The sequence below is a fragment of the Poecilia latipinna genome, unplaced genomic scaffold (genome assembly GCF_001443285.1).
Source record: "Poecilia latipinna isolate Pla-1442-1.1 unplaced genomic scaffold, P_latipinna-1.0 Scaffold2853, whole genome shotgun sequence".
In the NCBI taxonomy this organism is placed as follows: domain Eukaryota; kingdom Metazoa; phylum Chordata; class Actinopteri; order Cyprinodontiformes; family Poeciliidae; genus Poecilia; species Poecilia latipinna.
Window position 1 is genome coordinate 60,480 of NW_015115469.1, and position 11,257 is coordinate 71,736.

The window sequence follows — 11,257 nt, forward strand, 5'->3', positions numbered from 1 at the left end:
TACATTTTTGTCATGTGTTTGTACTTTTACTTTCATACATTTTTGAGTACTTTCTCCACCACTGGTCGCTAGCATTAGCGGCTAACAGGCTATGTCCAAACCAGTAATGTATATCAATGAAGAAATCCTACAACTGCTAAAATCTGACACTGTTCTGTTTTTGTTTACTTTTTGTGAAGAAGGAAGTTGCGCTGGCCTTCTTCAGAGGTTTTGTGTCGATTCCTTCAGTAGTTCTTGGTGCAGCACCACCACAGGCGAAGGGGGGACAGGTTTTTTTAGTTAGTTTTTTAGTCGTTTGACACAGTGCAGTTTGAATGCGAAGTTAAGTTCTGAAAATGTAACAAAATGTTGCAGTTTTAGTCCCCAATCGAACTGAGTCTACCAGACTATCCAGTCTGAATACACCCTAAGACTGTTGAATTGAATTCTAGTACAACATCATTTTTGATTTTTTTTTTTTTTGACAATCATCAAACATCTCAGAAAGATGGTAGTGTACAGCCAAATATATCCTGCAATGATTTTGGAAAGAAAAAAACCTATACTGTACACTTCAAATTAATTACTTTTTGTAATTGTACTTTTTAGAAGTATATATGCCTAAATAACAATGTTTAAGTTGGGGAGCAGAAACGTACTGTCCTAATTCTCACAATTTTGCAAGCTGGTAACCTGCACACTCAAATCCTTAGGTGGACTTCGAATGAGTACACACTTCATAGAGCTTCTCAAATCTCTCCTCACTCTCCAAATAATTCCATTTCCTTGTATTTAGTGCATGACTGGTAAGGCTTTCCTTTCTCGTCGCAGGGGTCCTGCCTCCAGAAAGAGGAGCGTCTCAGTCTCCAGATTAATCTGTCTGCTTGTGGTGACCGGCCCGCTGAACTGGACAAGCTCAAGCCCTACGTCATTGAGCACATTTTGTTCCTGTTGGTCACTCCTGCTGTTGGACCACCTGCATTTGGTGGGTGTTTGTTGATGTCTATAGTCAGCTTTTCAAAATCATTTATTAATCTAAGCATGAGTCACACAAAGTTGCAGAAGAGAAGCTTTTAGTTCAGTTCTGAGGGATGTTCCAAATTTATTTATTTTTCCCAGTTTCATAATGAATAGAAGAGACCGAAGGAAGAGACCCCCCACCTCTTCCTTCTTTAGCTCAGTTTTAAATAATTCACCGGAATGAAAGTCATATGAGATTTGAAGCATTTGTTTTCTGAAGTGTGCAGCCGCTTTTCTAATTTTGAGTTTCAAAACTGACATTCACTGTTTGTAACCCACAATAATAATTTCATTGTCTTTACATTGTATTTAATTATCTGTTATGACAAACAAATTTAATTATCTGGTTTGCAAACATTTTAGGATTATACTGTAAAGATGGACAATATTGTTATATTTTCACACAGGGGATGCAAAAATAGGAGTTTATATGTTGAATTCTGGAGGGAAACAGCTCTACATAAAGGTGAGAATTTCTTATTGTTTAGTTTTATCATTGTGCTATTATGTCTGTAACGAGATGTTTTCATGTTTCCAGGACATGCAGGTGTTGTCAAAGGTGGAGACCAGCCTAAACTTTAACAAGGTATTTCTTAGACCAGAGGCAAAGAACTTCACCCAGGTGGCCAGCTTAACATGCAGAGGTGAGTCGTCTCCTTTCCTTGAAGCATCTTCTCAGTCAAACATTGAAGCTGATCAGCTGTTTTCCTCCTGTCTGGTCCCAGGTATATTTCCAGGTCATGGACAGAAGTGTATAAGTCATATCAGTTTAAAAATAATGGGGAACAAGACGACCTCCAGCTTCCCAGGATTACACATCACACATAGGTCCCACATTTGTCTCTTTATTGACGTTTATTGGGGGTTTTGGTTTTATTAATAAGAACTGTTGTATAATTTGTGCTTTGTTGCAGATGGACAGTAGGGGATTTCTTCAGTTTGTTTCAGGTGAAACAAAGCAACCACCACCAGATGGAGCTGTGGTTCTCCAACCCTTCCCCTCTGCCTTTCACTGTGGTCAATGCCACACTGTCGGAAATGCTGCAGGGCGTGGTGAAGGTAGTGTAGCACATCTCAGCAACACAGCAGTTCAAAATGCTTTATAATGTGAAAACATAAAAAACAATAAACACATCATAGAGTCAACAGTTGTGAAAACCAATAACAGACATTACATTTTGTCAAGTGTCATTGCTGAAATCATCAATACACATCATATGTGTTGGTCAATGTTTTATTTATTATGGTTGAAAAGCAACTGTAGCAAGTGGGTTTTTAGTCTAGATTTAAATTAACAGAACAGTTTTCTGGAAGTTTGTTCCACAAAGCTCATTTGTGACAGGAAACAAATCACATCTTTTAATGAAATGATGCTTTGCTTAATGTTTTTACAAGATTGATTCCAGATGTTTTGCCGTTTATCAAGCAAACCCATGCGTCTTTTCTAACAGTAGCATCTACTGCCCCCTGTCTGTCAGGTGGTGAACTTCAGTAGTCCAGTGAGCGTCTCCACAGGTTGCTGGCGCATCCTGTCCCTCCAACTGCTAAACAGGACTCTGCCTCTGAATTACATGCTGACCCTGAGTCTGGACACCAGGCTCGGCATCAGCCTGCACATTCCCTTCTACTTTCATTCAACTTCATCAAAGGTAAACCTGACGTGTTCCTGGCTGCTGCTTTCTTGGTTGGGAAATGTGTGAAATAAATGGGAGCTGACTATCAATGGTGTGTATGCCAACAGGAGGAGGTGGTGTTTGAGGCCGAGCGTGAGTGTGCACGACAATGTTCTCTTCGCTTATCTGAAGCAGGTGAAATTTAGCCCCTTCCAGCATGTGTGTGAAGTAAGATGTTGCTTCCTGATGAAAATTTGTTTATGTTTTTCTTGGTGATGTCTTCCAGGTCGTCAGGAGTGGCAGCGCTCCCTTCAGCCAGACTCTTTTTCCTCTTCCTGGGCTGTAGACAGCAAGCTGGCTGCAGAGCTCTGCTCTCGGTCACAGAATTACAAAGACAAACTACCCTGCAGGTGAGCTGCAACACCAGCCCATCTCTGTCCATTTCTCAGCTTTATCATTCACATCATAATTAATTCAATGTCTCTTCAGGTGGCCCAGGCTTCTTTCTGAGGGATCTGCTCTTCTGTACTTTGGGGCTACGCCTGTCAATGAGAGCAAAGTAAGCAAAGTGTCATGGTTATTTACTAAAAAATGCCTTTCTTTCCATAAACTTGTGGTTCATATTGTCCTCTCTGGTCCAGGTTAAAACATTCATGCTGAAGAATCCTTCGCCCTCAGTGGTTTCTGTGGAGATTCAAACCATTTCCCTTTACCCTTCTCCCAGTGAAGCTCTGGATCTTCTAACCAAATGGTAAACAGTTTGGTTGGTATTTATAGTAAATTAATCAAATGATGTGCTTGCATTGTTTTGAACTGTTATATTGGAGAAGAGCATCCTAATAGATTTTTTTTGTTTTATTGATAGGTTTAATATCAGCTCCCAAACTGTGAACATTAGCACAGAAGAGTTTTCTCTGCTGGCATCTCCTCCAAAGGTAACCCTTTAAACAACTCTTGAATCATTTTTACTGTGGTAAATAGTTTTGCGATTAATTTGATTTTTCTTAGCTGAACTTTCAAGTCACCATCTGCACTCAGCTATCTTGCTTTTTTTTCCCCTCTTATTGGAGTTTCTGACAGCATTTTTTCCATTTTGCTGTTTCTCTTTTCAGGCAGGTGAGCTCACAGCAGATGTAACAGGAGAGGGTGTTCTCCGTCTGCTGCTGCAGCCCTGGGAGACCAGAGAGGTCGCTGTGGTGTTTAGCCCCACCCAACACAAACCAACCACCACCATTCTTGTTATCAGGTATAATAGCTAATTCCAAGTCACCTTTATTTTCTGATTTATTGATCAGAGGTTTTTGTAAAGCTGTATAACTAAAAACTGTAATAATGATGATGATACATAATAATAATAATAATAATAATAATAATAATAATAATAATAATACAGGGTTTCCCTATTATAAGCTTGGCGGCCTGCCATGCTTTACTAGCCACCCCCACCAGGCTAAGCGTTGCTTGTTTTTATTAGAAAAATTAATAATCCAAAATTTATTTATTTATTATTTATTATTATTATTATTCCTATTTTTTAAATAAATTTAATCTGGGTTGCAAGCGCCTCTGTTGCTCTGAGCATTTCACTGGCAGAGCAAATTTATTCCTAAAAGATTTAAAGCCGGGAGAGCGATCAATCACACAGCTGGCGCCTCTGCACGTTGTCTCGCGTGCTGCCGCTCCTTGATCTCTCGTTTACCTTGGCGCACGCCTCCTTTCACTCAAACTGGACACAGGCTGACCGGTATGGATATTTACATCAACCCCCTGTGTGGAATCATGTCTCTTTGGTGAACTCTACATCAAGATGAGAGTTTAAAACCCACCTCGTTAGCTCTGGTTGCGCAGCTCTATATGAACCGCAAGAATAACTTGTAGTGGTGCTTTCAGAGGTGTGCGTTGAGGGAGCGGTGAGAATGATTTATCTTTGTGAACAAACAATTATGCTGCATTTACATCTCAACTCACTGCCCAGCATGTGGCTCTGTCTTCCCTGTAAAGTACATGCATGTGATCCCGGTTGGCCGGAGCGTTAGTGGTTAATGAACCAGTGTTAACCTCGTCATGCAGGTTCAGCCCGGTGAGGAGCTTTTTGCTCTCTCCTAGTGGTCACGCTTCATGCTGGTTTTATATTATTTTATTTATTTTTTAATATTATTTTTCCAGTTACACGATGCACCAAACCATATCAAATGCTTTGTCCACTTAGTCAACCAGAGTTAATGCATGCGGCCATGCGGAGATCTGAAAAACTCATCCCACAAACTTGAGCAACCAAAACAGTTTCTGTGACGCTTATTAAAAACTCAACAGACACGAAATGTTAGAGCTACTAAAGCCACATTAGCAGCATTGATTTAAATCTCCTGTTTGTTGCGGATCTCTGCGCGCAGTTCAGCATACTTAACTCATCATTCGGGGCCTGTGCAAAGTTGTATGAGGCCTTCAGCAGAATTTGACTTAGGGGCCCCTTTTGTTGCTAAAATCATCAGCACCTCTAACAGCTTCTGTGTTAGATTTAATCTGGGAGAAGGGAGTAGTTTAATTGGCCAACCTAAAATGCAATAAGTTATAATTGCAGTTTACTATTTCAATAGTATTTGTGAACAAACAGCTCAAACTCAAACATTAAACTCACAGCATCAGATTGTAGCTAGGGTAACAAAACAAGCTAACTATGAATATTGTTCTTTGAACTTTTACAAAGTAAACTTGCCAGCTACTTAAAATCTTACATTTAAATGTTAAACAATTTAAAGTATTTTAATTTATGCATGGTGAAACCATTAAATCAAATTCAGCAGCATTGATCATCTCCATAAACAAGTGTTACATTCATGTATCTGTGGTCTGTTAAAATATTATCATTTATGGCCCCTGAAGCCCTGGGGGGCCTGATGGAGCCACTGGCTTAATTTGGATTAAGCAGAAGTGCAAATAATTGATATTCATTTTAATTATATTTTTTGATTTGTTGTTTTTAAGACTAGTTGTGTTTTCCCGTAGCACCCAGTAATATTTTTACTTTTCCTGGCTACTTAACATTTTTTAATACAAAAACATGGTGGACCGCCTCGGTTTCTGGGGGAGAGGAAACCCTGTAATAGTAATGAAATCTAAATCTGTTGAGATTTAGGTGTTTTCAGATACACCATGTTGGGCTGCAGTTACCACTGAATACATTATTAACTTTTTGTAGTTATTATACGTGGATATATTGTTTGTTGCTATGGTTTCTTGGTTGTTTTTCTCTTTCTGCATGTGTAAAAGCAGTGTGCTCTTGTATTCTTCTTTCTCCCCTCTCTACTCTTAACTCCATATCTCTTTATACCTATGCTGGGAAAGGTATAAAGAGAATTAATTCAGCAATCTGAATTAGTTTTCTATATGTATATCTCATCATAGTGAATGCCATAGTTCTTCACTTGTGAAAGTAAATCTGTTGGGCCTCACATTGGCACAACAGAATATGCTGAAAGAAAAACAAAAATAATGTCTTCACTATTGAAAACTGTCATTAATTATTAATATCATCATGCATCCAAACTAAAACCACACTAAGTGATTATCAGAACCCTTTACCAGTCAATCAAATCAATCAATTTTATTTCTATAGCACATTTCAGCAGCAAGGCATTTCCAAGTGCTTTACATCATAACAAACACAAAAACACAAAGTCATGCAACATAGAATCAACAATGAAAACTATACATTAAGTCAAGTCCCATTGTTAAATTCATAATTGATTGTTTCAAAAATGACTCTAAACAGGTTTATTTTAGTCAAGACTTAAAGGAAGTCAGTGTTTCAGTTGTACAGTTTTCTGAGAGTTTGTTCCAGATTTTGTAGTGCATAGAAGCTGAATACGGCTTCTCCTCGTTTGGTTCTGGTGTTGCAGAGCAGAACCAGAAGACCTGAAAAGTCTGGAAGGTTGATGGGACAGCAGATCTTTAATGTATTAAATTACATTAAATATTTGTTTTAATCATGTAATTTCCTTATCCAAAGTGCATTTATGGATTTAGAGTAATTTCAATAATTAATATCACCACAGTGCTATAATTGTTTCAATCACTACTAAAATGACATTCTTCACCGAGATAAATTAGTGTTGTTTTCTGTCGGAGCAAAAGGTTTTAGTTGTTGTTGGACGGAGGGCTGTCAGGAATGGTTGAGGACCGCTGCCCAAAAGATTACATACTCTCATCTTACCTCTGAAATTTCCTTGTAGACTGTGAACAGTTCAAAATATAGCTAGTCTTAAGCTTTTTTCTTCATTAACAACTTTCACATCAAAGAATAGTCTTGTTAGTTTGGGTACGGGTGTTCAGCATTAGCAAAAGGAGAAGCGTTTCTCATTGGCTGCGCACCACTTGGGGCAGATCAAGTTGAAAATCATCAGATTTCGGTCCATTCTTAATCCTTCTCTCTGTCTGTTAGATATGCAAGGTCTTTTTCAGTGTGCCGCTGTGTAAGAGGAGGTTGTATGTCTGTTTTTCAGAAACAACCTGACAGTATTTGACATGGTGACCCTACAAGGCCATGGAGCCAAAGAACTCCTAAGAGTCGGAGGTAAACTTCCTGGTCCAGGCGTGTCTTTACGCTTCAACGTTCCTCAGTCTACTCTGATGGAGTGTCGTGACGGTGAGAGCATTGTTTCTGCTCTGTTTTATAACATGACATGTTGCCGTTTCTGGCTTTAACTAAGTTACAAATGCTACAAAAGATAAATAGAGTATGTCTGTTCCAGGTCTGCGCACCAGTAAGCCTCTGTTTGCTATCAGGAAGAGTTTTAAGGTGGAGAATGCAGGAGAGCTTCCTCTGACAGTCATGTCCATGAACATCAATGGTTATGCATGTCAGGGGTATGGCTTCGAGGTGCTGCAGTGTCACTCCTTCAGCCTGGAGCACAACACTTCCTCTGAGATCACAATTGCGTAAGAACTATTAAACTTCATTCATTCATTTTATTTCCTCATTTAAACATTTTCCTTCTGCTGCTGATTCTCTTGCACCTCTCACATCTTTTCTATTAATTATTTTGATTTGTTTGTAGGTTTACACCAGACTTCACATCCTCCTGGGTGATTCGGGACCTCACCTTGGTGACATCACGTGGTAGCACTTTCCCTTTCACCCTTAACGTGACTCTGCCCCACCACATGCTGCCACTCTGTGCCCAGGTGGTACCAGGCCCCAGCTGGGAGGAAACCTTTTGGGTTGTCACTCTCATCTTCACATGGTTAGTCACTGTTATCCAAACAGTGGGGAAGGGGTGTAGTTGGTCCCAGATATCGGTCCTGACTAAGACATTTTTAAATGGTAAATGACATGTATAGAGCTTTATCAAGCCCAGAGGATCTCAAACTGCTTCCCACTTCATGCAGTCAGTCACCTGACGGTTGAGGGACAAACTCCTATCACCATCGCCAGCATCATCATTAAATGACCAGCATCCAAGTCCCTGACTAAACTGGAGCTTCAGATACTTTTGTTGCTCTACTGCATATGTTACTCCATGTTAGGTGTGCATATTTATTAAGTCACTTTGTGTTTCTGCACGGCTTGCAGAACTTCATTCTAAGTTGAGCACATTATTTTGCTCATCTAAATAACCACACAGAGCAACGCTGCTTTTTCTTCACTTTCAATCTTTTAATATTCTGTGATGTTGTAGTTAACCCTCTTATGACCATAATTGTAACTGGGGCGCCTGGTATTTTTCTGATTTTATGGCTGTAAAATTCTCAAAAAATGTGCAATGAGTCTGAATTTTTGCTCTTTTTTCCAGAACAACCTCAGCTTTCAGTATTTAATAGTTATTTAACATTTCTGTCTATTAAAAATGGTGAACAAACAGTTTAAATTGAAAAAAAAAAAAAATCAGAATTGAAATTTTCAGGTTTATTACTGAACAAAAACTTCCTGATGACAGGGGCAAACAATTTCAGATGAACAATTTCAACTTTCAACTGTATTACATAAATGCAGAGAAAACTGTGAAGCCTGGCCTCCAATTTACAAGTTTTTATGCCTGTTTTTTATTAAATTATTTCAGGCGTTTTCACTTTTTGTGGTAGGCTCTAAAGCAGTTCCTCCCCAGCTACAGACAAAATCCCACTCTGGATCCATCCATACTTTATCTATCAGACTTCAGGCTGAGAGGGTGCTGGTACCCATCTCCAGTGGTCAGGAGCAAGAGGCAGGGGACACACTGGACAGGTCACCAATCCCTCACTTGGCTGATTTGTTGTTCTTGCTTTTTTCCCAATTAGGCAGAAAAAAAAGTGGTGGTGTTTTTTTTTTTTTTCTTTTTGCCAAAATCATGTTAGGTAAAAATATTACTTACGACATTATTTTTGGAAGACCACGATTTTATTTTCAGCATAATAAATAATTATTGCACAAATTATGCAGGAATCAAGATGGAGCTAACAGTTAGCCAATAGCTGTGCAGCATTCATATGACTAACGTTAGCTTGTACAAATATTTTACATAACCTGGTTATATGTCTCTCATGTTCACAGCCTTCAGACATCAGTCTTCTGGGACCCTTTATCAGTCTGGTGGATTTTCTTTTAGACATTTCCATAATTTTATGCACGATTTCAACTCGTCCTCTGCCATCTTCTCTCTCTCTCTCGCACCGTTGATACAGTACGAAGCTCCGCAGGGAAATTCCATAACGGAAATGTTTACTCTAATGTGTGTTCCAACATGCACATGTGATACACCGTTGAAAAGCTTATTTTATGCACCTTCTAATACTTTTGGAATTTTTTGAATGCAGCCAACCGTTCAGGAGTTACGACACAGAGTAGGTTGGGTGTCAAATATGACACAACGGAGAATCTTTCTTGTGATTGGTCAAGCTCGTATCACAGCTTTCCCGGGTGGCTACCGTAATGTATCATATATACCCTGAAAGCGCTATGTCTCAGCTTTCCTGCACTTTTGGAATTTTTTTGATATGTTGAACTCTTCAGAAGTTACGGTAATGGGAAGTGCACAAGCTGAATCCTGTCGGCACTGACAGGTTGGTCATAAGAGGGTTAAGTTCATATTTTTAATTAGAAACAACTGAATCATAAATGCTAATAATTCAATCGTTTTCCATCCACAAAAGGTCAACAGATAGTTCCTGTTAAATGAACTACCTCCCAGAAAGAGTCGTTTTTCTGGACTAAATTTCTTCTCAGATTTTGTTTCCAATTGCAGAAATGAGGTGGAAAATGTAGGTTGGTAAGTAATGGGCCTAGTTAACTACCCTGGTTCCTGGAAAAGTTTGCTGCAGTCAAAAAGAGAGACTACTGCACCTGCTACAGCTTCCCTGTTGGGGAAATATCTGGGTCAGGCATAAATGCAGCTGGTAGAATAAATGGAAGTAAATAGAGAGCAGCTGAAACACTACACATCAAATTTTACAGCATCCAGAGCAAAGCTACGTTTGAAGCATTAGCGTAGTGTATGAAAAACAGACTGCAGCTGTAGTGTCAAGTTCAGTCAGAGATCTTTAGACACAAATCATGAAGGTGTTCAAGTTTAGTAATTTTAATGTAGGCAATGTGTCTTAAAGATACTAGTATTGACTTTATCAGACTGTCAGCATATACTTGATCATAAATTCCTCTGATCAGTATGGGAGTGGTAGGATTTTGATCAGGATGGCTTGCAAAAATATTTTTTACTAGGAGGATTGAAGGAGTGAATATTTGCTGAGTCTCTGTTTTTGCAGCTTCTCCTTGGTGGGCGTGTGTTTGATGGCCTTCCATCAGGCTCAGTACATCCTCAGAGAGTTCTCTACCCCGAGCATCCGGAGCAACCACAACTCTGTCCTGTCCCAGGAGAACAGCTCTGTCAATAACATCACCTCCAACGGAGTCAAGTATGTCCAGTCAAAAACATTGGTTTTATTCTCTAGGGTTTGTACTAAAATGCTAAAAATAACTGTCATCTTTTTATGTATGTGTGCAGTAAATCTAAAGGCAGCTGTAAGACCTACATAGACACCTGTCACACATCTGATAAAGGAAAGGGCCGGGGCTCTTCAGCTGTGGCCAACAGCCCGACCCCGCGGTCTCAGTCCTCAAAGAAAGGCTCAACCACTACTTTCCAACCACAGAAGAAGCATAAGGTGTCGCTTTATTACACCAAGCATAAGCCCAGCTCAGCCGCAGCTGCTGCTGCTGCCATGGACGAAGAACACGAGGACCTGACGCCAGACAGCCTCACCCCGGACTCCTGCAACAACAACCACCCAGCGTTCATCAGCGAACCAGAGAAAAAGATCCCCGCCGGTTTTCAAGAGGACCTCCAGGGCGACATGGAGCACAGTATGTCAGCAGCAGTTATGTTTCCTGTGGAAATAGCTACTAGGTTCCCCAACGACGCCACACTGGCTCCAGGACCCAGACCCGGTTTGTTACTCTGCAGCCTTGTGGAACGGAGCTGCTGCGAGCGCTACACAGAGAAGATCGACTCTGAGAAAAGGGACATTTCTGAGTTGGAGGTAAGGTTGCATAGGTCCAAGTATGAACCATCTGTTACTGACGCTGTAACAGATGTAACCTCTGTTGCAGCATCAGGAATTGATGCCTCTGCGTCAGGCATCAATTCCAGATGCTTCAGGAATTCATTAGCTCA

The 11,257-nt window shown here is 40.0% G+C and overlaps 1 protein-coding gene across 1 annotated transcript; it reads left to right on the top strand.

The window, feature by feature from the left end:
- Positions 1-703: 703 nt before the first annotated feature.
- Positions 704-11,248, top strand: tmem131l (transmembrane 131 like; the record flags this gene model as incomplete). Its single annotated transcript, XM_015021764.1, has 18 exons — positions 704-707; positions 791-964; positions 1,407-1,465; positions 1,538-1,643; positions 1,725-1,827; positions 1,914-2,058; positions 2,478-2,648; positions 2,741-2,807; positions 2,899-3,022; positions 3,102-3,171; positions 3,254-3,363; positions 3,478-3,547; positions 3,725-3,858; positions 7,115-7,257; positions 7,364-7,550; positions 7,670-7,855; positions 10,350-10,499; positions 10,589-11,248. Coding segments are annotated over exons 1-18 (2,663 nt in total), but the record flags the coding sequence as incomplete, so codon positions are not given.
- Between the last annotated feature and the right edge of the window lie 9 nt (positions 11,249-11,257).